The 27,019-nt window shown below is 46.1% G+C and overlaps 1 protein-coding gene across 1 annotated transcript; it reads left to right on the plus strand.

Moving 5' to 3' along the window:
- Positions 1 to 3,968: 3,968 nt before the first annotated feature.
- ASNS (asparagine synthetase (glutamine-hydrolyzing)) lies at positions 3,969 to 20,434 on the plus strand. Its single transcript, XM_064166886.1, has 12 exons — positions 3,969 to 4,066; positions 5,829 to 6,108; positions 8,472 to 8,709; positions 9,934 to 10,119; positions 10,399 to 10,500; positions 11,369 to 11,496; positions 12,218 to 12,344; positions 14,503 to 14,609; positions 15,624 to 15,724; positions 17,542 to 17,623; positions 17,873 to 18,028; positions 18,859 to 20,434. Exons 2-12 carry the CDS (start codon positions 5,860 to 5,862, stop codon positions 19,066 to 19,068), a joined length of 1,686 nt encoding a protein of 561 aa, XP_064022956.1. The 5' UTR covers positions 3,969 to 4,066; positions 5,829 to 5,859; the 3' UTR covers positions 19,069 to 20,434.
- The last annotated feature ends 6,585 nt before the right edge of the window (positions 20,435 to 27,019 follow it).

Consider the following 27,019-nt stretch of genomic DNA (forward strand, 5'->3'; position numbering starts at 1 on the left):
AAAGATTTTCTTTTAACATCTCAGTGCTGTGACCTCTAACTCTGAGGTCAGAGCAAGCCTTATTTGTTTTGAGGCTTAACATAATTAAGCAGAAAGAAAAGAAAAAAGGATTAACTGGAAGAACTATAGCAATAGGAACTCCCAGTGGGAAGGACAGCTCCTTTTATACCACGAGAGAGGATTTTCTCTGGAGGAGAGAACAGCAGTCTGCATGTCCTTTAAAATTCTTCCAAATTATGAGAAAAGAACGGAGACAAAAAAATAAGACTAAAGAAAATACTCAAAATTACCTTCAGAATACATTCAAACAGCTCTGAAGGGTTAGGAAGTTCTTTAAAAGCTTTAAGCTCAAAGCTTGCTGGCATGTGGTGCAGTCCCACTGGGTAAAAGGCAGACTAAGTGAGACAAATGGATGCTTCAAGCTATGGCTATCCAAACAGCTTTTGAATTTGACAGTTTATCTTTTCACCTTTCCCCCCTCCACGCACTCAGGTACAGGGATTAATGAATGGTTCTGCTTGAGATGTTGAGTGCAAGCACTCAGACTTGAAGAGCATGTTACCGTTCTCCTGAGGAAGGAAAACCAAACTGGGAAAAGCCTCTGTTCTCTGCACATCAAATCACAGAATTGTTTCAGCTGGAAAAGACCCTTAAGAACATCAAGTCCAACCACTCTACCAAGTCTGGTGCTAAACCACATCCTTCTTGGCCTATATATAACAACACCTTTCAGATGTCAGACTGTTACCAGGACACCTGGTACAACTACTGCCTGGTATGTGTATGTATGCCTGGTATTCCAGCCCACCTTTGCATCTGTGAAGACAGCCAGTGTATGAGATGCCTTACTTATATCAAGCCATGGGACTGGGGAACGAGATCTGATCTACACCTTCTCCTGAGTCCTGCCCACCCCTGATCTCTCTCACTGTGTAATAGGCTGCCAAACATACTAGAGAGTGTCCAATGGGAGGTTATGAGAATAATGAAGCAACTGGAACATCTGTCTGACCAGGAAGGGCTGAGAGACCTGGGGCTGCTTAGTCTTTAAGAGAGAAGACTGAGAGGGGATCTTATTAGTGTTTATAAATACCTGAAGGGTGGGAGTCAAGAAGGGGGCAGCCTCTTTTCAGTGGTGTCCTGCCACAGGAAAAGGAGCACTGGATACAAACTGGAACCCAGGAAGTTCCACCTCGACATGAGGAAAAACTTCTTTACTCTAAGGGTGCCAGAGCACGGGGGCAGGCTGCCCAGAGACTCCTTCTCTAGAGATTTTCAGGACTCATCTGGACTCATTCCTGTGTGGCCAGCCCTAGGGAATCCTGCTGTGGCAGGGGGCTTGGACACAGTGATCTTCAAAAGTTCCAAGCCCTACTATTCTAAGATTCTAGGCCAGTAGCAGATCCCATTCTGCTGGCATTGATGATTCATGGCAGAGTTTTGTGCATCAAATACCTAAAGGAAAGAAAACTCAAGCTGGAAAATACAAGATTCTTGATGACCTGTGCCTAGCTTACATCATGAGCTTTCGGTCACTGGGAGTTGAGAAATGGACAGTTTGAACTGTCTGGAAACTTGAAGCTGCCTATTCCCATGACACCATTACTACACCAGTTAGGATTGGAGAAGGAAAAAACCCTAGGGTATTGTTATTGCAATGCAGGATGTGTTCAAGGCCAGATGGAGGGTAGTTGGCCCAAGCTAAAAATCAACACTAGATGCAAAGGGAATCATAAGTGTATAGTCAAGGCACATCCCTCTTCTTCCCACAGCCCAAAATCTCTCATTTTTTCAAAACTATAAAGTGTTTCAACATGATCCTTATTGCCTCTGAAATTATTGGCAATTATGGTGCATATTTAACAGTCCCTGACTATGTAGATGGTCTGTTGTGCAAGTGCTGTGCAAAGGGCTGGTGCAAGGCTGAGCCAAGGCACTTCAGCCTTGCCCAGCCACTTTCTGCAAGCTGCTTCTCACCCTTGCTGCTTTGGTTTCTCCACTCAAATACTCTTATTTTATCAAATGGTTGTGACTTACTGTCGTGAAGCATTCTATGACCCCAAGACACCAAGCTAGGAGCAGGTGTGGATCTGTTGAAATGTAGCAGAGCCCTGCAGAGGGACCTTGACAGGCTGAATGGGTAGGCAGAGGCCAGTGGGATAAGACTGAACAAGGCTGAGTGCAGGGTTCTACACTTTGGCCACAACAATCCTAAGCAGTGCTACAGGCTGGGGACAGAGTAGCTGAGAGCAGCCAGGAAGAAAGGGACCTGGGGTACTGGTAGATAGTAGCTGAAAATGAGCCAGCAGTGTGCCCAGGTGGCCAAGAGAGCCAATGGCATCCTAGAGCCAATGGATCAGGAACAGTGTGGCCAGTAGGACAAGGGAGGTTCTTGTGCCCCTGTGCTCAGCACTGCTCAGACCACCCCTTGAGTGCTGTGTCCAGTTCTGGGCTCCTCAATTCAAGAGAGATGTTGCAGTGCTGGAAGGTGTCCACAGGAGGGCGCCAAAGCTGTGAGGGGCCTGGAGCAGAGCCCTGTGAGGAGAGGCTGAGGGAGCTGGGGGGGTGCAGCCTGCAGCAGAGGAGGCTCAGGGCAGAGCTCATTGCTGTCTGCAGGCGCCTGCAGGGAGGCTGTAGCCAGGTGGAGTTGGGCTCTGCTGCCAGGCAACCAGCATCAGAACAAGGGGACAGAGTCTCAAGCTGTGCCAGGGGAGGTCTAGGCTGGATGTTAGGAGGAAGTTGTTGGCAAAGAGAGTGATTGGCATTGGAATGGGCTGCCCAGGGAGGTGGTGGAGCTGCCGTGCCTGGACGTGTTGAAGCCAAGCCTGGATGGGGCACTTAGTGCCATGGTCTGGTTGGTTGGCCAGGGCTGGGTGCTAGGTTGGACTGGCTGAGCTTGGAGCTCTCTTCCAACCTGCTTGATTCTATGATTCTATGACCTAGCTCTGAACCAGGATTGCTCATCAAATGAAAATGTCCAGACATCAGCTTAAGCCTATGCAGGTTTGTCCAAAAAGAAAACCCAACCCAAAACAAAGCTAAATATTTCCTCCACCCGAGGAAGCTGTAAAGAAAAGCTGTTTGCAAAAGCCTCTGACCAAAATAACAAACGAAACCACCTCGGTTAATGCCACTTTTGTCTGTTTGGCTGGGTTTTTGTGTTGCTTTTTCTTACTAAAATGAAGAGTTTGTGACCTCCCTGGGGAAAAAAAAAATAAAAGAAAGCTTTTTAAAGCCTAAAATTATCCTTTTGATGGCTTTTGAAGGTCCTTTTAAAATTCTTCAGCCAGCCCATACTTACTGTTGATGGTCTGCCTAGACTGGAGGAACTTTAAGTGCAGCACTGCGGTTTTACCCTGAGCCCTCTGAAGCTATGGGAAGTGCTCTGCATACAAATCGCTGCTAATGGCTCTCTTGAAGTGTGTGTGGAGAATTAAGGTTTGTACTTCCCACTCTTCAAAGGTGAATTTCATTTCCTTTAAGCACTCTCGAAGACAAAACTGTCCAATAATGAAGGTCAGGTAGGTATCAAACTTCCTTTTCTCCAAACAGCATCCATTATTCACAGCCAAGTTCTGCACAGCGAAGTCCTAACGCCTCAGGGGATGCTTGCAAAGGTGTGAGCTTAGCAGGAGCGCTCTCTCACACCGGTGAAAGCAGCTCTGAGGCAAATCGCTTGCAGTGTCCGGACACGTTTGACACAGCTCCGGGCAGGGACCAGCCTTGTGATGGTTGCGGGTCATCCTGACAAGCCGGGCAGTGCCCGGGGGACAGGCTTTTCTCCACAGCCCGCCAGGGGACGTAGCTCTTGCCCCGCCGCGGGGGCCTGCCGGGCATGGCACGGCCCGGCCCGGCCCAGCTTCACCCGGCGCCGCCAGCCCGGGCCGCAGGCGGGTCCCCTCGGGGGGATGTCCGGAGGGGCGGGGAGATGCATGATGAAACTTCGCGGCGGGTTTCAACAGCAGCTGCTGGGGGCAGGGGAGGAGCAGGCACCGCCAGGAGCCGCCTTCCTCATCACCCTCCGCGACGAGGACGCCGCTTTCCCTGCGCCTGCGGCCGGGACGGGGTAAGGCAGCGCAGCGGCGGCGGTTCTGGGATGCAGCGAGCCGGACGCGGTTGGCAGAGGGGGGTGTAGCAGGCCTGGAGGGCCCAAGGGCGGAACGAAGTCGTGCCAGGCGGCCTCCGCGGAGAGCCGTCCGCCGTGCCGGCCTCCCGCCGCGCCTGGCCCCGGCTGCTGGGTGCTGGGGCGGCAGGCCCGGGGGCGCTGCGGCCGCCGGAGGTTAGGCCGTGCGGAGGGGGCCCGGGGGTACTGGGCGTGCGCGGAAGGAGCCCACCCGGCTGGCTGCAGTCGCTCGCTGGGAGAGTGGCGGAGGCTGTGAGGCGCTGGGAATCGCCCAGCTGGTGGCAGAACCCAGCTCCATGTGCTGAGGCTGAGGTGCCCAGCGCTGTCGCTTCTCCACATGAGAAAGGCTGGGGTAGGGGGCAGCAGTGTTGATGCAGAGACTTTTGCAGCCCCAGTGTCCCTGAGGCTATGGCTCTCTGAACCCTAACCCAAATGTCAGCCTGGGGCTGAGGTCTCCAGAGCGATCGCTTGACTCGTAGGTCACAGCCTCTGCCCATCGCTGCTCTTAGCTGGCGTACAGAGAGCCACAAGGCTCATACCTCCAAGGGCACTGGGGCTGCAGGAGGCATGCCAAGGGCAGCCCAACGCAGCTCCCTCCACACCTTTCTTATCTGGACCACACATTGTGCTGGGGAAGTCCAGCTTCAGTCTACCTTCTTCCAGTTTGAAACCATTTCCCCTTGTCCTGTCACTGCAGGCCTTGATAAAAAGCCTCTTATTTTTCTGATAAGCCTCTTTTCCCTGCTGAAAGTCCTCAGACTGAAAGTGTGGGCAGCAGGACAAGGGAGGTTCTTCTGCCCCTGTGCTCAGCACTGCTCAGGCCGCCCCTTGCGTGCTGTGTCCAGTTCTGGGCTCCCCAATTCAAGAGAGATGTTGCAGTACTGGAAGGTGTCCACAGGAGGGCGCCAAAGCTGTGAGGGGCCTGGAGCAGAGCCCTGTGAGGAGAGGCTGAGGGAGCTGGGGGGGTGCAGCCTGCAGCAGAGGAGGCTCAGGGCAGAGCTCATTGCTGTCTGCAGCTGCCTGCAGGGAGGCTGTAGCCAGGTGGGGTTGGGCTCTGCTGCGAGGCACCCAGCACCAGAACAAGGGGACACAGTCTCAAATTGTGCCAGGGGAGGTCTAGGCTGATGTTAGGAGGAAGTTGTTGGCAGAGAGAGTGATTGGCATTGGAATGGGCTGCCCAGGGAGGTGGTAGAGTTGCTGTGCCTGGAGGTGTTGAAGCCAAGCCTGGCTGGGGCACTTAGTGCCATGGTCTGGTTGATTGGCCAGGGCTTGTTCTGTCATTACCAGACCTTGTCAGTAGTCCCTTCCCAGCCCTCCTGTAGGTCCCCTTCAGAAAGTGGAAGGCCACTCCAAGGTCTCCTCAAAGCCTTCTCTTCTCCAGGCTGCAGAGCCCCAACTCTCACAGCCTGTCCTCATAGCAGAGGTGCCACAGCCCTGTGAGCATCTTCATGTCCTCCTCTGGACTGGCTCCAACAGTTCCATGCCCTTCTGCTATTGTAGGCTCCAGAACTGCACACAATAAAAGAATCATAGGATGCATTGGGTTGGAAGAGATCCTTAAAGGTTCCAACTCCCCTGCATGAAGCAGGGACATCCCCACCTAGTTCAGCTTGCTCAGACCTCAGATGTCTCCAGGGATGATAGAGATCTCCATCACCTTCCTGGACATACTCTTAATATAACATGGATGTCTTTCTCGAACAAGTTCTCCCTTCAGGTAGATCAGCAGCCTCAGGATGTGTGGTATCTGGGCTCTGTTTGGCAGCGATGAATGCCTTTCTGTCCAGTGCCTGAGTGCCATGAAGATAGCACACAGAGGTCCTGATGCCTTCCGCTTTGAGAACGTCAATGGCTTCACCAACTGCTGTTTTGGTTTCCACCGCCTGGCAGTTGTTGATCAGTTGTATGGTATGCAGCCCATCCGGGTGAAGAAATTCCCCTATCTGTGGCTGTGTTACAACGGAGAAATCTACAATTTCAAACAGGTAAGCCTTCTACAGATCATAGGACTTGCTCTGATCTTTTGATTTTCACCTAGCAGGTACTCAGAAAATGTTCATAATGTGGTAAAATACCAGAAGAAAAAACAATGAAGTTACCAAATAGGATTTAAAAGGAAGTCGCTTCAGTGGTGACTTAGCTTAGTCTTTAATACTGAGAAATCACCTTTTAATCGAAAAGAAAGGCAGCAAGAATTTGTATCTTCGTCTTTGATCAGCTTAAAGGTGGATTCTTCCTTGTCTCTTGGAGGATAGGAATTCCAAGCCTCTTTCTCACCTCTTTGTGATGCAAATTTTCCTCTTCCTTTAGGTCATTCTCCAAGCTGTTGAGAATTTTGCTTTACTACTGCAGATCAATCAGGATTAGCAGTGGCACTTCAATAAATGTATAGCATGCATGCTTAGGTTTTTATATCAAAGCAACAAGCACTGGAGAGGTGTTTCCAAGTCTGAGATGAGTCTCAAGCTGTGCTGGGGGAGGTCTAGGCTGAGCGTTAGGAGGAAGTTCTTCCCAGAGATTGGCATTGGAATGGGCTGCCCAGGGAGGTGGTGGAGTGGCTGTCCCTGGAGGTGTTGAAGCAAAGCCTGATTGGACACTTAGTGCCATAGTTTAGTTGATTGAATAGGACTGGGTGATAGTTTGGACTGGATGATCTTGGGAGTCTCTTCCAACCTGGTTGATTCTAGGATTCTGGTGTGGCAATGACGTCCTTAGGTGTCTGAAGCTTCAAGCAGGTGGTTTTGGGGGATTCTGAGAGCCACCTGATAACTCTCTTGATCACAAAACAAGCAGAAACTCTGAAGTGTCTGGCTGTGATACCACTGCTGAATGTCTTCTGTGTGCCCTGTGCTGAGTGAAGCGATCCAGATCATGCACATTGTGGTGTATGAAGCATCTTACAATTGTGACTGTTTCTGAATCAGGCTGAAATTGAATGTTTAAAATGAATCACAAGCTAAGCATGGTATTACCAGAAACTTATAAATCATCTGAGGTGCCTTGGTACTGCTGAAACCACATCTTTTTAAAGTAAGAGGCATGTTGTTAGTTATGTCAGTGACATCAATAATGTCATTGGGAATTGGATTGCATAGGCTGGAGATTTATCTCTCTTCCCCTCCCTCCCTCCCAGTTTTAAGTATCTGGCTGTTTGAAAGGTGTGAGATACACTTTGTCCTGCAGCATGTGTGAATTGCACTGTACCAACAGCCTGTAGGACTTGTGGTGTTTTGCGTTGTGGTTTTTCAGCTGTTGAAAGCAGTCAGAATTACCCTCAGTTGTGCCTCACACGTTCCTGAGGGGATTTTATCTCTGCAAAGCTTTCGTTGCCATCTACAGGAATTCCCTTGGTTTTTCTCATGACATTACCTGTCTTTAAGAAGAGATTTTGATTTCAGCCTGGTGGCTGAACACCCTCTAAGAAAGGGTCAGCAATGAAGCATGCATCTTGTTTAGAGCGGTGGCTTGAGGTGTTCAAGAAAAGCCTGACTGGGGCACTTAGTGCCATGGTCTAGTTGACTGGATAGGGCTGGGTGCTAAGTTGGACTGGATGAGCTTGGAGGTCTCTTCCAGCCTGGTTGATTCTATGACTTAGTTATCTTAATACTGACTCAATTTGATCCATGATTTTGCCCCATAAATAACAATTAAACCCAAAGAACTTAAGTTAGAATGCTAAAGAATTGGGGTTGTGGAGTTCTTGGCTTGTTTTACCAAAACCCTTTCTTTCCTTCTGCCTGGCAGATATTTGAAAGGATTTTGAGAGTAGCACCACAAGAACATGAAGAATATTTGGTCTGACTTAAGTCTGACAGCTAATTTTTTCCTCCCCCACTCCATCTGCCTAGGCAGAGCAGAGAGGTTAGTTTGAGGAACACAAGAAGATTAGGCAGAAGGAAATCCTCTGTGCATGAAAGAAAACAGGAGTGAGGAATTGCAGTGACTGCATAAATGATATGAGACCACAATAAATAATGTTTCTGCTCCTCTTTGGAGTTGGTTTTTCATTTTCAGAAGCATTGACTGCCAGCTTCTGCCATTTTCTCTCTGGGAGGTGTAGAGGCTTGGTGCTTCTGGATACTGGGGCCAGAAATAGAGCCCTGAAAACTTGCCCTAATATGAATTGCTTAAGACTGCAGATCCATCTGTGGTGTCTGAGAGATGATCCTGGATATTCTGAGCCCAAAAGTATAATTTCCTCCTTCAGTGGAAGTGTTTCTGTAGCTTCTGAACTGTGATGTTTAAAAATGAATTGGTTTTCTTGTTAAGCAGTTATGTGAGTGGTGCTTGTTCAATTCATCCCCAAGTTTGCAAATGACTATTCATGCTTTACTTTGTCTTTTCTCAGTTGCAGAAGCATTTTGGATTTGAATATCAGACATTGGTGGATGGTGAGGTTATCCTTCATCTGTACAACAGAGGAGGAATAGAACAAACAGCATCCATGCTAGATGGAGTCTTTGCTTTCATCCTCCTGGATACTGCAAACAGAAAAGTCTTTCTGGCAAGAGATACTTATGGAGTCAGGCCCCTCTTCAAGGTGCTGACTGATGATGGATTTTTGGGTGTCTGTTCTGAGGCAAAAGGTAAAAGCAGTTGTGTTTAGTGCCTAAATAATCTTAGATATTGTTGGACACAGGCTTCTTTCTCAGGCTTTTCTTTTAAGCATGAAAAGAAAGTGAGCTGTAAGTTCTAGTGGTGCTCCCTAGGGATCAGTGCTGGGCCTGGTCGTGTTCAATGTCTTTATTGATGATCTGGACAAGGGGATTTGGTCCAGCATCAGTAAGTTTGCAGATGACACCAAGCTAGGAGCAGGTCTTGATCTGTTGAAGGGTAGGAGAGTCCTACAGAGGGACTTTGCCAGCTCCTTCAGCCTGTCCTCATAGCAGAGATGCTTCAGCCTTTGGATCACCTTTGTGGCCCTTCTCTGGACTCTCCAACAGCTCCGTGTCCTTCTTGTGCTGGGGATGCCAGAACTGGAGGCAATATTTGAGGTGGGAATATATCAATTTAATCATCAGGCACCAATGTAGGTTGACTCCTCTGATAGTAGTACTCTGAACTAGAGCTGTACCATCTCTGCTTCTTGGGAAGGAGGAAGGGAAAGAAACATTTCAGGGGCTGTATCTTGTAACCATAGTGAATTTACCAGTCCCTCTGGTACCACAGTTCAGTATCTCTTTTGTGGAACTGCCCACAGGGCATCCATGTGATCAGTGGGTGCTTAACTTCCTCTTTCACAAGAGGAATGGAAATGAGTTTTGCCTACAAGTCTGATTCCTGGCACTTGATAGCTGTGTGGTAGGTCAGTCTGGAACTGAGGAGTCGTGAAATCACTAAATCAGTGTCAATTAAGCTGTCACTTCAGTGGTACCTTTTCATTACAAACCCTTCATTAGCTTGACTAGACTTAATTTTCAACACAAAATCAGTTGTTAATTGGCATTTGGATTCTCATATGTGTGTTACACCTTGACATGGGCATCATGTAGTCAATTAGAGAAGTGCTTTTAATGCTCACAGGGCTAAATTGCTGCTTGGCAATGAGCAAAACTTGCTGGCTTCCTTTCTCTGCTATCTGCATCAGCTTGAGATGGCTCAGAACTGTGTGTGCAAGCTGTCAGAAGAAGAATAATCATGCTCTAACCAGAGCAGGCTCTGCTCAAAAATAGTATTTATTTTCTAATACCAAATTTAAAACTTGGAGAAAATACTTGCTTTAAGACAGAGATGAGCTATAACTTAACCATCCTAGATCAGAAAGTGATCTATTTGGTTGGGTTTTTTTTTCCCCCCTATTTTGTCTGTAGGACTTATCCATTTAAAGCATTCAACATCCTTATGTTCTAAAGTGGAACCTTTTCTCCCGGGTCATTACGAAGTGTTGGATTTAAAACCTTCTGGCAAGGTTGCCTCAGTGGAATTGGTGAAATTTCACAGCTATAAAGATGAACCACTCCATGCTGCCTGTGATACAGTGGAAGCTCTGCCTTCAGGTAATGCATTAAAGTGTTTGCAGCTGCATCTGATTAAAAAGTGAATATAGGAGAATCTTGCAACATAAAGTGCCATTTAAACAAGGAGAAAAACCTCTTTTTAATGTAAGGATTTAAGAACAGCTTTGTATGTAGCCAGGTACAAAGATGTGCTTGCATGCTGCCAAGGGAAATGGAGGCCAAGGTCTTTGTTTCCCAAAAACATAACCCAGCAAGGTCTAAATAACACTTGGTGCCTTAATTTCTTTGTTTTCCCCTGTACTTTTCTTTTCTGGTCAGGCTTTGATCTTGAAACAGTGAAAAGCAACATCCGTGTTTTGTTTGAAAATGCTGTTAGAAAACGTTTGATGGCTCACAGGAGGATTGGTTGTCTTCTGTCAGGTAAGCAGCAAAAAACATAGAATCAGTCAGGGCTGGAAGGAACCACAAGAATCATCTGGTTCCAGCCCCCCTGCTATGGGCAGGGACACCTCACACTACATCAGGCTGCCCACAGCCTCATCCAGCCTGGATGTTTTCTGTCTCCTCTCTGCTAGTTATAGAAAAGCATATTGGCTCTTCTGCTGTGATGTACCCCAACTGATCTCAATCTTCCTTTACAGCAGAGAACTTCTTAGTTTGTGGCTAAAGCTTTTTAGTTTACAAATGTCTTGAAAGTCTTATGCTTTTAAAAGCTTGCTTTGGGCTGGGATGTGGGTTTGTTAAGACATTGACCATTTTTAACTCAGGAGAGAAATGCAATATTCCTATTAAAAAATCACCCTCTGTGTGCTTCAATGTATGAGGTTTATGCTTAGCTTGGTGTCTAAAAGGAAAATGTGATGATTACAACCTGTTCCAGTGCCTCATCATCCTCATGAGGAAGAGTTTCTTCCTAATGGCTAACCTTAATCTAACTTATTCCAGTTTGAAGGCATTACCTTCTCTTCTGTCATTCCATGCCTTTGGAAAAACTTCCTCTCCAGCTCTCCTGGAGGCCCTCTTCAAAGTTGATCTAAGGTCCCCCTGAAGCTTTCTCTCCTCCGTGCTGCACAACCCCAACTCTCTCAGCCTGTCCTCATTCCACTACAGCTGCCTGATTCTTTTGTTAAGCAAAGGCAAATGTGGGCTTGTACAAGAAGCCCCTTGGATTCACATGGCTTAAAAATGGAGCTCACTCATGTGCTTCCACTCTCTAGATTTGGTGTCCTGAAGGAGGGACACAAACCAAATCAAATAGTTAACCACATGATTTACTTTTTTTTGGCAGGAGGATTAGATTCCAGCTTAGTTGCAGCTGTTCTCCTGAAACTGATGAAAGAAATGAACATGAATTATCCATTACAAACCTTTGCAATTGGAATGGAAAACAGTCCTGACTTACTGGCTGCTAGAAAGGTACAGGAAATGTTGCTTTTAGTTTGTTCTGAGCTGCTGAGAGCTACATAGTTTATAGTAATGGTGCTAGCTTCATACTATGAGAGTAATACTAAACTTTCTTGTATTACTCTGACGTAAAATGAGTTTGCAGTAAATCATTTAGTACATTAGGTGCTCAGTTCAGGAAGAGATAATTGAGCCTTTCTACTTTTGTCTTGCTTTTGGAAGGCTTTCATGCCAGACTCCCATTGCATTGCTACCAAAAGGGCAGTTCTGCCTCTGAGCTTTGGAGTAAATCTTCATGCTGTGGTTCCTATGCTGTGGCACTTGTTTGTATGTTAAATATTTTCAGTTAGTTGTCAGCTTACTGAATTAAGAGCCTTTTACAAACTGTTTGGCATTTGGGTACTCTTTTAACCTGTCTGAGCTGCTGGTTTTTGTGTCTTCACAACAAATATCTGGAGCCTCTCCAGATTCTGTTATGCTTTGGGTAAGCAACTGGATGGTCTTGATGTAATCATTGAGTGAACACTGTAATTAGGGAGGCTGTGTTCTGTCTGATGAATGCAAGTTCAGAGGGGATGCTGCAGTATCATCCTTTCTTGGCCTAACATCATTTAGTTCTCATTGTGGTAGAAGGCAGCTGGAGCTGTTGCTCCATTTGTGTGTTTTAAACACAGCTTAGGTTTAAGAAAACCTAGTTGAAAAGCAGTAAGTGATTGTGACCTTTTGCAAACAGGTGGCAGCACACATAGGCAGTGAACATCATGAAGTCATATTTAATTCTGAAGAGGGAATTCAGGCAATAGAGGATGTTATCTTCTCCTTGGAAACCTATGACATAACAACAGTGAGAGCTTCAATTGGTAAGACTTGAGTTCATAAAAGCCTTTGCTCTGTAGAACCCTGATAAAATTGTATATAAAATCATAAAGTCACAGGCTCACAGGATGGAAAGGACCTCTGGAGATCTTCCAGTCCAACTCCCCCTGCTAGAGCATGACCAGAGAATCTAGCACAGGTTGCACAGGAGCACATCCAGATAGGCCTGGAAAGTCTCCAGCGAAGGAGACTCCACAACTTCTCTGGGCAGCCTGTTCCAGGGCTCACTGACCCTTACAGTAGGGAAGTTCTTCCTCATGTTGAGGTGGAATTTCCTGTGCTGCAGTTTCCATCCATCGCTCCTTGTCCTGCCCCAGGGCACAAGTGAGCAGAGGCTGTCCTTGTCCCTTCCTTCCTGACCCTCAGCCCTCAGATATTTATGGACTTTGATTAGATCCCCTCTCAGTCTTCTCTCTGGACTAATCAGCCCCAAGTGCCTCAGCCTTTCCTCCTAAGGCCGTGTTCTAGTCCTTTCATCATCCTTGTAGCCCTCTATTGCACTCTCTCCAGTAGATCCCTGTCCCTCCTGAGCTGGGCAGCCCAGAACTGAATTCAATACTCCAGTTGAGGCTTCACTAGGGCAGAGTAGAAGAGGAGAAGAACCTCCCTCAATCTGCTGGACACACTTCTTAATGCACTGCAGGATACCTTAGCTGTCACAGAACCTAGGAGCTGGTACTCTCAAGTTCTGTTCCTCAGTCTTCAGAGAATCATAGAATCATAGGGGTCAGAAGGGACATCTGAAGGTCATCTACTCCTACTGCTCTGCTGCAGTGGGATCAGCCAGAGCAGGCTGCACAAGGTCACCTCCAGGTGGGTTTGGAATCAGAGGAGGAGACTCCACAACTTCTCTGAGCAGCCTGCTCTGGCTCTGACGACCTCGAAGTACAAAAATTCTTCCTTACGTTGAGATGAAACCTTCTGGTTCTGATTTGTGTCCATTGCCCCATGTCCTGTTCTGTCTTGTCTGCAATATTGAGCCAAAACCAGTGATGAGTTTCAAGGCCACTGCTTAGACAAAACAAGCGCCAGGAGCTGTTCCTAAAGCTTTGGGGTGAAAGACAAATTATATGAGAAAGAAACTGGATCTCCAGGTGCAGGTTCTCTGCTCTGATAAATGTAAGCCTTGGAAGAAGAGGGAACATTTACAGGTTATCTGGAGTATTCAATGTTACAATAACAATTATGATTACCAGTTCCTTGCATCATTTTAATAGTCAAGTGAAATATTTCTTGTCACTTTCTGTTAATATGTGTGCACTCAAGCCAGATAGACTTCTTCTAGTGTATGTTTGATTCTGAGAAGTGAAGGAAGTTGCCAGCAGCTTCCTACAAAGGGTTGCCAGCCTGCTAAGACTGAAAAATCCTAATCCAGTGTGACCTTCTGTGCAAATGCCAGCTACAACATTTCACCCACTTCATCTTGCCTCAGCCTAAAACATTGTTTATAAGTTAGGAAGCCAATTAGGCAATGCAGCTGTGACAACCCAGATCCCTGCGTGGGATTTTGGTACATGAAGATAAGATTTTTGCAGTGTGAAACACTGTGTCTCGTTAAAGAAAACAAAGGCAACTTTCAGCTGTCACCTTCCTTGGTGTGAGAAAGTAGAGACCTTAACAAAAAGGTCATTGCTGTTTTTCCTGTGAAGGCATGTTGTTTGGAAAGATGCAATGAGGGCAAGGCCTAATTCTGATGAATAATTATATAAAAGTAAAATAATTGGGGGGGAAATAAAAAGACTTCATCACATTCAAACCCACGGTGGCAGAGAGTCAAACAGCAACTTCTGCAGGTAGCTTTGGAGAACAAAGGACTGTGCAAGTATTAATCAGAGGCTTAATTTCAAACTGAGTCAGAACAACTCCTCCTTGCGTTCCTATGGGAATTCTCCAGCATTCCCAGGAACATCTTTCTGATATTGTGAGGGCTAAGTGTTCAGTGCAGAGTTTAAGATGTGTTTGCAGCTCTTAAGGCTTTGACTGACAACGTGACGTGAGAGCATAGTGCAGTTGTTTGCTGCAGAAGTGATGGAGGAGAGACACTTGTAAGCTGCTAGATTTAAAACTGTGCAAGCTGTTTATAGCATCATGTATGCAGCTATGCCTTAATAACTTTGTATATCTCTATATATTTATTTTAAGGTATGTATCTTGTCTCCAAATACATAAGGAAAAAAACAGACAGTGTGGTCATCTTCTCAGGAGAAGGATCAGATGAGCTGACACAAGGATATATCTATTTCCACAAGGTAAATGCATTCCCTGCACAGAAAGCTACTCAGCTGCTCATTCTCCCCTTCAGTGGAAAAAAAACACCACTCGAGATTTCAGAGGATGATGCTTGAGGGTTGTCACAGTCATGGATTTGCTTTGAGGCCTGCTGAGGTAAATCTTTACCCTGAAGAGAAGGATTTGGGGTGCTAGTGAATGAGAAGCCACCAGTGTACGCTTACAGCCCAGAAAGCCAACCAGATCCTGGGTTGCATCAAGAGAAGGGTAGCCAACAGGTTGAGGGAGGTGATTCTCTAATGCATTGCTCTGGTGGGACCCCACCTGCAGTGCTTGATATGATTCCCTGCTAGGACAGTCCTGTGTCCAGTTCTGGAGACCCTATTACAAGAAAGATCTGAATGTGCTGGAAGGTGTCCAGAGAAGGGCCACAAGGATGGTGAGAGGGCCGGAGCTGCTCTCCTGTGAGGACAGGCTGAGAGAGTTGGGGCTGTTAAGTCTGGAGAGGAGAAGAGTCCAAGGAGACCTTATTGTGGCCTTCCAGTATCTGAAGAGGGCTACAAGAAAGCTGCTGAGGCTGTCGGGTAGTGATAGGACTGGGGAGTTTGGATCCAAGCTAGAGGAGGGGAGATTAAGATTAGCCATTAGGAAGAAGTTCTTCACCATGAAGGTGGTGAGACACTTGAACAGGTTGTCCAGGGAGGTGGTGGAGGCCTCATCCCTGGAAAATTTTGAGGCCAGGCTGGACGTGGCTCTGGGCAACTTAATCTGGCATGAGATGTCCCTGCTCTTGGCAGGAGGGTTGGAACTGGATGATCCTTGAGGTCCCTTCCAGCCCTGACAGCTCTGTGATTCTGTGAGAATCCAAGGGATTTAATTGCTTCACCTTCCTGAGATTTATTTCTTGTGTGTAGCTTTTGCTAGTTGTGAGATCACTCAGTGGTAACTGAAGCTGAAGCTCAGGGCAGCAAATGCTGACTCTTGCAGCGCAGCTGTGTTATGTCTGTGTGCTACCTCCCTACGTCTGGTTACAGGCACCATCTCCTGAAGAAGCTGCAGAGGAGAGTGAAAGGCTCCTGAAGGAACTCTACCTGTTTGATGTCCTTCGTGCAGACAGAACCACTGCAGCACATGGGTAAAACAATTCCTTGGGTGTTTGAGGACTTGTGGTATTTCCACACCAAGAAAGATCCTAACATTTCTGCTCTTGTTGAGGAAACTACAGCAGGTTGTGGACTTGTTACTGGTTGAATTAAGTGATTCAGGATATTGGGCTGTAGGATAATTTTATTTATGCTCTCTGGGTTTAAGCTACTCCAAGATGATCCTATTAGCAATTGGGGTGCATCCCATGCTCTGAGTTCTGTGTCCTGTTTACTTTGGCTGACAGGAGATGTTATTAATGTTTATAAGTATCTGAAAGGTGAGCATCAAGAAGGGGCCAGGCTCTTTTCAGTGATGTCCTGGACTAGGACAAGAGGCAATGGATGTAAACTACAGCACAGGAAGTTCCACCTCAATGTGCAGGAGAACTTCTTTACTGTAAGGGTCATGGAGCACTGGAACAGACTGCCCCACAGAGGTTGTGGAGTCTCCTTCTCTGGAGACTTTCAAGACTCATCAAGATGCACTCCTGTGTGACCTGCCCTAGGTGATCCTGCTGCGGCAGTGGGGTTATATGTGGCACTGGTATGGAACAACTTAGGCAGATGGTGTAGATTCTTAGTGTCCATGTGGGCTCCTTTTCATTGTTTCTTGAAAATGAGTGTGGATTTCAGCAGTGACAGCAGAAGTCCTTGCTTACTTCTGTGAAACCTTCACAACTGCTGACACAGATCCCAGCGAGCACCTCTTTAGTTGTCTGTTGGCAGCAGGGTTTGCTTTTTTTCAGTGTGCTTCTGCTTACTTGGAACGTTTGTTGCAAGCCTTGAGGAGCTTTTAAGTCTTTAGAAGCTGTCCAGCAGATGGCATCATAAATCCTTGAGATCTTCAGTTTCTCTGGGCAGGCCACACACTTCTCTTTCCAAACTGATTAATTGCATGCAGATAGTTGTGAATATTTAAGTGAAGCTTCTCAGTAAAATCAGAACACTTTGGATGTGAAAGACAGGGAGAGCATAACCCTTATGGAATGCTGCCTACTACCCATAGGCTGAAGGAGCTGGAGTTGTTTAGCCTGGAGAAGAGGAGGCTTAGGAGCGATCTCATTGCTGTCTGCAACTACCTTCAGGGAGGCTGTAGCCAGGTTGGGGTTGGTCTCTTCTGCCAGGCAACCAGCAACAGAAGAAGGGGACACAGTCTGAAGCTGTGCCAGGAGAGGTCTAGGCTGGATGTTAGGAGGAAGCTGTTGTCAGAGAGAGTGATTGGCATTGGAATGGGCTGCCCAGGAAGGTGGTGGAGTCGCTGTGCCTGGAGGTGTTGAAGCCAAGCCTGGCTGGGGCACTTAGTGCCATGGTCTGGTTGGTTGGCCAGGGCTGGCTGCGAGGTTGGCCTGGATGGTCTTGGAGGTCTCTTCCAACCTGTTTGATTCTATGATTCCAGAGAGACCTTACAGTTTCCTTCCAATACCAGAAGGGATCCTACAGGAAGGCTGAAGAGGGACTTTTCATAAAGCTTTCCTAGTGATAGCACAAGGGGGGCATGATTTTAAGCTGAGAGAGAGTGTAGGTTCAGACTGGATATTAGGAAGAAGTTCTTTAGTATGAGGGTGGTGGCAGTCTGGAATAGGCTGCCCAAATAAGTTGTGGATGTCTCCTCACTGGAGGTGTTTAAGATCAGGTCGAAAGAGGCTTTTAGCAGCCAAGTCTGGTTGAGAGGTCTCCCTGCCTGTGGTGGGGAGGTTGGAGTGAATGATCTCTGATGTCCCTTTCAAGCTAAGCCATTCTATGAGTTTGTAAGTAGCTATCTTGTTGGATTAATTCAGTGTCTTTTCTGTTTGTTTCCCCTGTTTAGTCTTGAGCTAAGAGTCCCATTTTTGGATCATCGCTTTACTTCCTATTACTTATCCCTCCCAGCAGAACTGCGAGTCCCAAAGGTGGGTAAAGTGGGCTTGGACCCAAGTGTGAGCTTACACATTCACTGATACCTGTCCTAAGCACCACCAAATTGCTGATTTCAGTGATCAAGTTCTCCATCCAAAGTCAAACAGGCTCTGAATTGTTGGTGCTGCTGGGGGAACCCTTTTCTCTCCAGACCTTCTGAAAGGAAACCGTCTCTGAGGTGTTTAAAGAGAGATCCTTGCAGTCCCTGAGACTCACAATATTGTTGTTTGTTCTGCAAACAGAATGGAATTGAAAAATACCTTTTGAGACAGTCCTTTGAAGATTCCAATTTGCTCCCCAAAGAAATACTCTGGAGACCTAAAGAAGCTTTCAGTGATGGCATAGCATCAGTAAAGAAATCCTGGTTCTCTATTCTTCAGGACTATATAGATCAACAGGTACAAAACCACTTTGTTTTTGTCTTTCACTTTTAGGTGGAGTAGATCTGACTGCCAAAGAGAGGCAGCTCATGTAGTTGGGGGAATGTGACAAGTAACTTGAGCTTCCTGGTAGAGCAGCAAGATAAAGTGGGCCACACACTGTAAGAAGGATATTTGAGGTGCTGGAGTGGGTCCAGAAGAGAGTGATGAAGGGACTGAAAGGGAAGTCTGATGAGGAAAGGCTGAGGGAGCTGGGTGTGTTCAGCCTGGAGAAGAAGAGATTTAGAGGGGACCTTATCACTCTCTACAACTACCTGAAGGGAACCTATAGTCAGGTGGGGGTCAGGCTTTTCTCCCAGGCAACTTGTGACAGGCCAAGAGGGCATGCCCTGAAGCTGCACCAGGGGAAGTTTAGGTTGGATGTTAGAAAGCACTTCCCCGCAGGAGGGGTAATTAGGCACTGGAATGGGCTGCCCAGGGAGGTGATGGAGTCACCATCCCTAAAGGTCTTTAAGAAAAGCTTGGATGTGGCACTTGGTGGCATGCTTTAGCTGATGTGGTGGTGATAGGTTATAGGCTGGACATGATCTCAGAGGTCTTTTTCAGCCTCAATGATTCTGTGATTAACAGCTCTGAAAATAGATTTATATATTCCTAAAGATTAAGGGAGCCCATGCCAAAAACTCACCTGTCAGAAACCTCTGCCTCCAGAATGACACTTCTTACTTTAAAACCTGTGGACGTTCAGTGGATGATGAATCTTTGTACATCTTTAAAGATCAGTTTGCTGCAAGTTAGAGGTTTTAAATCTACCTGCAGCCTGACTGGAGTTTTGCTTCTTTCTGTAGGTTGATGACCTCCTGCTGGAAAAGGCAGGAGAGAAATACCCTTTCAATCCTCCTAGAACAAAAGAAAGTTACTACTACCGCCAGATCTTTGAGAAGCACTACTCAGGGAGAAGCAATTGGTTGCCCCACTACTGGATGCCAAGATGGGTTAAAGCTACTGATCCTTCTGCTCGCACCTTGAAGCATTACAAATCTGCTACCCAAGAATAGGCTGCTGAAACAATCCCCCAAGCAGAAGTGCTGCAGGCACTCTGCTTAAAACGAACAAAAAACAAAGCAAACCAAACAAAAATGCTCCACAACAAAAGAAACAAAGGCAGCCCACCCAAGAGAAAAGGAAACAAACAAACAGAAGCAGATAAATGGGGGGAAAAAGACGAAAGTAAAAGGAAAAAAAAAAACAAAACAGAAAAAATAAATAAAAAAAGGAAAAAAAAGAAGAAAAAATGAAAGAAAAAATATTTTAAGGGAAAAAATAAGTAAAAAATAAAAAAAAAGAAGAAGAGAATGAAAAAGATAAAAAGGAAGTGAGAAAAAAATGTAAAAAGGGAAAAGAAGGAAAAAAAGAAGGAAATGAAAAAGATAAAAAGGAAGTGAGAAAAAAATGTAAAAAGGGAAAAGAAGGAAAAAAAGAAGGAAATGAAAAAGATAAAAAGGAAGTGGGAAAAATGTTAAAAGGAAAAAAGAAGGAAAGAAAGAAGAAAAGAATGAAAAAGATAAAAAGGAAGTGGGGAAAAAATGTAAAAAGGAAAAAAGGAAAGAAAAGAATGAAAAAGATAAAAAGGAAGTGGGGAAAAAATGTAAAAAGGAAAAAAGGAAAGAAGAAAAGAATGAAAAAGATAAAAAGGAAGTGGGGAAAAAATGTAAAAAGGAAAAAAGAAGGAAAAGAAGAAAAGAATTAAAATGGAAAAAAGAGGGAAAAAAGAAGAAAAGAATTAAAAAGATCAAAAGGAAGAGGGAAAAAATGTAAAAAGGAAAAAAGAAGGAAAAAATTAAACAGGAAAAAGGAAGAAGAAAAAAAGAAAAGGAAGAAAACAAAAGGAAAAAAGGAAGAAAGAAAAAAATTTTAAAAGAAAAGAAAAATGTTAGAGGAAAAAAGAAGAAATAAGATAAATAAATTCTAAAAGGGGGAAATAAAGGGAAAAAGGAAGAAGGAAAAAAAATTTAAAGAAAAAAGGAATTTAAAAATAATTTTAAAAAAAGAAAAATGGAGAGAAAAAATTAAGGGAAAAAAGAAGGAAAAAATAAAGGGAAAAAGAAAAAATTAAAAGGTGAAAAGGAAAAGGTTGTAAAAGGGAAAAAAGGAAAAAATAAAGGGAAAAAGAAAAAATTAAAAGGTAAAAAGGAAAAGGAAAAAAATGTAAAAGGGAAAAAAGGAAAAAATTGAAAGGAAAAAAAGAAAAAAAATAGGAAAAAAAAGAAGAAAAGAGAAATTTTTTTAAAATAAAACAAAGGAAGAATTTTTTTTACAAGAAAAAGAAAAAAATAATAAGAAAAATAGATTGTTAAAAAAGGGAAATAATAAAGGGGAAAAGGAAGAAGAAAAAGTTGGAAGAAGAAAAACACAGAAGAAAAAAATAAAGAAAGAAAAGGGAAAAAATGGAAGAAAAATTAAAAAAAAAAAAAAAGGAAAAAGGAAAACAAAAAGGAAAAAGAAAAGAAGCAAAAGTAACAAGCCCCAAATAAATGATGCAAACCTCAAGCTTAATGAGCACTGAGCTTTAAGGTGCATTTTGCCAATGCTGTTGGACACAAAAGCTTTTTGTGGTTAGTGTACTACTGACAAGTCATCCTGCTGTACCAAACCTTTGTCATTCATGGGAGAATCTCTTTCTGGACAAGAAACTACCTTGTTTTGGCAGCTCTGCTCCTGCTGTGACTTTGATTGTATTTGTTTGCCTTGCAGCCATTTAAAAGATACTTTAATATGAGCTCTGTGTTGAGGACTTGAATTAAGGCAAAATGCTGGAAACTGCTGCAGACCCTCTGGGTAATGAAGGATTTGGCTCTGATGAGTGATTTCATAGAATGGGCTGGGTTGGAAGGGACCTCCTAATCTCATCCAGTCCAACCCCTTCTGCAGCCAGCAGGGACATCCTCAACTAGATCAGGTTGAGTCTCACCTTGAATATCCCCAGGGATGGGGCCACAACTACCTCCCTGGACAACCTGTTGCAGTGTTCCACTCTCCTTGTGGTATGGATTTGTGCTCCTGGCTGTGGGATTTGGATTCTCTGTCTCTCTTACTCTGCCTTGAATGCCTTTGTAAGCATTCCTGAGAGCCTTGGTCTGGTTTTCAAATGGTCTTTAGATGTCCATAGCTCTGCAGAGTTGCTTACTGGAGTTTGTAACGCTGGTGCTGGGTGTGAATGAAATGAAAGGGGAGCTTAGTTGCTACTGGGAAGCCTCCAGCTGGCTGGGTGGGATCTTAGAAATGTCTGAAGATCTTGGGACTGTTGCCAAAGAGCAGAAGAGACAAGAGAGGCCAAGTTATGTCTTTGTTTCTAAGTCAAGGGCTTCAATTTTCAGGTGTACTTATTATTCCTGCCAACAGAGTTAATAACTGGGTGATTTGTATCAGTCTGGCAGTTGCTACTGAAGTATTTCAAGCAATTTCTCACTTCTCCTGAGGGTTTTTCCACCTGTGTGGTGAAAAGGTAGAGTCTTGGTGATGCTCAGCTATGTGTGGAGAGCCAACCCTGTTAACCCTGCATTTCAGTCAGGCAAAAGCATTGCTGAAGGCAATGGGATGAGACAACTTCCTTGTCAAAAATGAAGAAGGGAGAAGCTTCTTCAGAAGCACAAGAACTTCTAAAGGTCTGCTGAAGGACACAGGACTTTTTAGTACCTACTTGGGCACAAGGGCTGCATTTTTAAAGGTAGCCTAAACAAAGATGCTCAAGAAATGCACCTTTGAGCTGCTAGTTAGCATCATGCTGTTCATGGAGGCAAGTCTAGCTTGTCCCTCTTGCCTGGGAAACCAAAGCCAACTGTTATTTAAAAGATGAAATGATAAGCAATTCTGGTTTAAAGTCTTCATAAGCTGACTATTTATTACTCCCCCAAATTCTCTGCTTGAATCTTTATTCCAGAAACCTTCCTGGAACCCCTTGGTGGTACCACAGAACTGATGAGCTGTTCAGCTGTGAACATAGCTTGACATGAACTTGCACATAGCTGGTAGGACATGGAGCAGGTCCAGAGGAGGGCCATAAAAATGGTCAGAAGGCTGGAACACCTCTGCTGTGAGGGCAGGGTGAGGGAGCTGGGGTTGTTCAACCTGGAGAACAGAAGGCTTCAAGGAGACTTAATAGCAACCTTCCAACCTGTCGGGTTCTTCATTAGTGGATGAAATGGTGGGGGGTTGGGGTGTTTATTTTTCATGAATTGATTTGATTGATTATTTTTCTTTGGATTGAAGAAATGATTAAATGAGGTTTTCACTGCAGTCTCTTTCTGAGGAAGGAGAAAGAAACACTCCAGTGCCACCCCATGCTCTTCAGCTTTTCAATAAACCCTACCTGCTCTCAACCTCCAGTTAATTGGTTTGTGTGGAGAGATGCTGACCATGTCCACATCTAAGTGCCCCCGATGGTGGCTCTCAAGAGAAACTACCCAGTAGAAAGCAGCATTTAACAGTCAGGGAGCATTTGACAGGACTTAAACCCATAGAATCAAGAGATTGTTTGAGTTGGAAGAGACTTTTCAGCTCAAGTCCAACCGTTCACTCAGCACTGCCAGGTCACTGCTAAACCACATCCCTCGTTACTGGTTCTACTCAGCTTTTGAGCTATGACACAAGAAGCTGGCAGTACCCTTGAGTCCCCTGAGCTACACCCCAAGGTGCTGGCAGTCCCTTGAGTGCCATGAGCTATCACACAGGAAGCTGGCAGTACCCTTGAGCTACAACCTAAGGTGCTGGCAGTCCCTTGAGCTACAATCCAAGGTGCTGGCAGTCCCTTGAATGCCATGAGCTATGGCACAAGAAGCTAGCAGTTCCCTTGAGCTACACCCCAAGGTGCTGGCAGTCCCTTGAGTCCCTTAAGGCACAACACAAGATGTTGATAGTCCCCTTAGCTAGTACCCAGAACATGGGCAGCACCCTTGAGCCCACCCAGTGTCCATATTTCTCCCATGTGAGCAGGTTTGGGGCTGGTGGTGCTCTGCAGCCTCCTGTCTTTGTCCCTTGAACTGTGTCCAGGGAGGCCAACAGGCAGACATCTTCCCTCCAGCAGGCTCCAAAGAGTGTGGCAATGTCTGAATTTGCATCAGGAGGCTGCTTGGGGAGATGATTTTTCTAAATGCTACCTTTTTTCTCTTTAATTTTTACCTTTTTCTTTCTTCTTAGCCAGCAGATGGCAGCCACTGGCAGTGTGTCAGCACAAAGCATCCTTTGGGGGAAAAAAATCCTTCTCTCCTCCTGCTTCTAGCCTCTTCCTTCACACACACACACACTTGTCAGTGCCATTTGTGCCTGAGTTTTGAAGCAGGGGATTTAATGAGCACTAGATTAGAACAGGGATAAAGCCAAGCAGGAAAGGGAAATGTTAATTGCTCTTGTGCAGAGCTTCTCGTGCTGGTGCTGCAGGTGAGAAGGCAACCAAGAGCTGCCAGTGTTAGTGTTGAAGGCTTTCAGCACTCACTTGGAAAGCAATTAAGGCTCCAGAGAGGCTTCAGAGTAGCCTTCCAGTACTTGGAAGGAGCCTCTAGGAGAGCTGGAGAGAGTCTTCTGACAAAGGCATGGAGTGACAGGACAAAGGGTAATGACTTCAAACTGGCAGAAGCTCAATTGAGGTTGGACATTAGGAAGAAATTCTTCCCCATGAAGGGTGGTGAGGCACTGAAACAGCCTGTCCAGGGAAACTGGGGAGACTCCAAGCTTGGAAGTGCTCAAAGCCAGGTTGGATAGGACCTTGAGCAAGCTGGTTGAGTAGGAGGTGGAGCTCTATGGCAGTGAACTGGAGCTAGGTGATCTTGAAGGTCCTTTCCATCCCAAACCACTGCATGATTGCATTAGAAGTGTAAGTTAGAACAGGTATCAAAGGCCAGTTCTAGCAGAGGTGGAAGATAAGACTGGGCTGGGTAATGAAGAATGGCAGCTTTCCTTCTCAAGTTTGGGGCTATCTTCCTTGGGTTTGGTCATGATTACCAAGTGGACCTCAGGATAGGCATACAGAGAGGACAGTATGAGTCCTACTAGGTACTTTGACATACACATCAGAAAGGCTTAGGGTCATACCTCTGCTTTCTTCTCCAAAGACCAATTTAAATAGATCTGTAAATTCCTTTCTCTGTAAGTGCTCAGTCCAGATGTTTTAGGAGCTCTGAGTGCTGAAGAACAGCAGCAGGCTGCATGTACCTGAGCACCTAGAGTCAGGCCCTGTCAGGAAACAAGCTTTTTGTGGTACAGAGTGCTTAATTGGGATCATAGAATGTCAGGGGCTGGAGGGGACCTTGAAAGCTCATCTGGTCCAGCCCCCCTGCCAGAGCAGAATCACCCAGAGCAGATCACACAGGAACACATCCAGATGGCTCTTGAATATCTCCATAGAGGCAGACTCCACAAGCCCCCTGGGCAGCCTGTGCCAGTGCTCTCTTACCCTCACAGGGAAGAAATTCTTCCTCAGGTTCACATGGAACCTCCAATGCCTCAGCTTCCCCCCACTGCCCCTTGTGCTGGCATTGGGCACCACCCAGCAGAGCCTGGCTCCAGCCTCCTGCCACTCACCCCTTGCACAGTTACAAACATGACTGAGGTCACCCCTTGGTCTCCTCTCCAAGCTCTAAGCCCCAGCTCCCTCAGGCTCTCCTCAGAAGAGAGATGTTCAACTTCCTTCATCATCTTTGAGGCTCTGTGCTGGACTCTCTCAAGCAGCTCCCTGCCCTTCTCAACCCGGGGAGCCCAGAAGTGGGGCTGTGGTCTCACCAGGGCAGGAGAGCCTCTCTCAACCACAGCTCTTTTAATACACCCAGGTCATCCAGTCCAGCCCCCTCTGCCCTCAGCAGGGATAGCCTCAACTATGTCAGGTTGCCCACAGCCCTGTCCAGCCTCCCCTTGAATATCTTCAGGCATGGTGCCCCAGCCACTTCCCTGGGCAACCTGTTGCAGTGTTCCATTACCCTCATGGTGCAGAACTTGTTCCTAACATCCAGCCTAAATCTGCTCTGCTGTAGTTTGAAGCCATTGCCTCTTGTCCCATCACTTGCAGGCCTTTGTGGTGTCCTTTAAGGAATGATAATCCCAGATACATAAAATCATTAGGAATGAGCTGAATTCCTACAGTACACCCCCAAAGAGAGCCAGAATGCTCTGGCTGCAACAGCAACCTCCCTTTTCTGCCTCTGCTGGGGATGGGGAAGCAGTTGCCTGTATTAATAAACCCTTATTAACATCTCTCACCACTGCTCTTGGAGGCTGCTCTTAACACCTGGAGCAAAATGGATGTTAATCCAATTTACTTTTGATTAAAGCCTTTATTATTTTAGCATCAAAAAAAAAAGGGGGGGAGGGGGGGATAAGGGGGTGTTAGAAAGGAGCATTCTCTCTTTAAATATTGAAATCCTCATTCTGCTGAAGTGATACAAATTGCTGCCTGACTGACAACCTGCTAATAATAGCTTCCAGATGCAAATAGAGCTATTATCCCAATTGACACTAATTGGATCTCCTTTGGCAGCCTGGCAGGGCAGGGCAGGAAGGTTTGATTGTTTCCTCAGGCTCAAATCAGGTTGAGAAGGAAGCTGTGAGGAAGATGTGCTGGGTGTGGGTAAACAGGTTGCCAGCTGTGGACATCAGGGTTCATTACATTCTGTTTCTAGACCATGCTCTGAGGTGCTGCCTTCTGCCCACATGGCACTTTTGGGGAGGTTTGCTGGTCCCATTCGTGCCTCCAGGCTGAGTTGGTGCCATAGAAAGCCAACACAAGAGAGACATGGACCTGCTGGATGGCCACAAAGATCAGAGGGCTGGAGCACCTCTCCTATGGGGACAGGCTGAAAGAATCGGGGCTCTTCAGGCTGGAGAAGAGAAGGCTCCAGAGAGACCTCAGAGCTACATTTCAATATCTGAAGGCAACCTACAGGAAGGCTGTGCAGGGACTGTTTAGAAGCACTTGTGGTGATAGGGTGAGGCTGGAGAAGAGAAGGCTCCAGGGAGACCTCAGAGCTACGTTTCAGTATCTGAAGGGGACCTACAGGAAGGCTGTGCAGGGGCTGTTTAGAAGCACTTGTGGTGATAGGGTGAGGCTGGAGAAGAGAAGGCTCCAGGGAGACCTCAGAGCTACATTTCAATATCTGAAGGCAACCTGCAGGAAGGCTGTGCAGGGACTGTTTAGAAGCACTTGTGGTGATAGGTTGAGGCTGGAGAAGAGAAGGCTCCAGGGAGACCTCAGAGCTACATTTCAATATCTGAAGGTGACCTACAGGAAGGCTGTGGAGGGACTGTTTAGAAGCACTTGTGGTGATAGGTTGAGGCTGGAGAAGAGAAGGCTCCAGGGAGACCTCAGAGCTACATTTCAATATCTGAAGGGGACATACAGGAAGGCTGTGGAGGGACTGTTTAGAAGCACTTGTGGTGATAGGGTGAGGGGCAGTGGTTTGAAGCTGGAGCAGGAGAGATTTAGTTTGGACATCAGGAGGAAGCTCTTCCCAATGGGAGTGGTGAAATACTGGACCAGATTGCTCAGGGATGTGACTGAGACCTCACCCATGGAAAGAGTCAAGATCAGGCTCAGTGTAGCCCTGACTAGCCTGACCTACTTAGAAGTGTCCCTGCTGCCTGCAGGGGGGGTTGAATAAGATGACCTTTGAGGGTCCCTTCCACCCCAATGTGTTCTATGATTCTATAAACCCAAGCTGCAAGTGCTCAGGTCTGAGGAAAGAGCTGCAAAGCCTTTTGTGAATGATCAAAATCCATTGCCTGAGAATTCACTGATTTCTAAGTGTTTCCACTGCTGGGAGCCAAGAATTCTGCACCACAGGATGCCCCTAGGTAGAGCAGGAATCTGGGAATTTGGAGCCCAAAAATAGGTATGAAGTTTTCATGCAGAGGGCAGGGTAGATGGTGGCAGAGATGCCCATCAGAGGGTTGCTGCTGTGTGGAAGAGAGGCCTGTGTGTTGAGTGGCATCAGTTAGTTGTACAGCTGAGAGACAGGCTCCCAG

Source organism: Pogoniulus pusillus, chromosome 28 (assembly GCF_015220805.1).
Source record: "Pogoniulus pusillus isolate bPogPus1 chromosome 28, bPogPus1.pri, whole genome shotgun sequence".
Taxonomy (NCBI): domain Eukaryota; kingdom Metazoa; phylum Chordata; class Aves; order Piciformes; family Lybiidae; genus Pogoniulus; species Pogoniulus pusillus.

Bases quoted from the DNA above. Each gene is read 5' to 3' on its own strand.
- ASNS (XM_064166886.1), top strand. From the start codon at position 5,860: ATGTGTGGTATCTGGGCTCTGTTTGGCAGCGATGAATGCCTTTCTGTC. The intron at 10,120-10,398 runs GTAATGCATTAA...TTTTCTGGTCAG, and splicing joins AGTGGAAGCTCTGCCTTCAG to GCTTTGATCTTGAAACAGTG. The intron at 10,501-11,368 runs GTAAGCAGCAAA...TTTTTTTGGCAG, and splicing joins GATTGGTTGTCTTCTGTCAG to GAGGATTAGATTCCAGCTTA.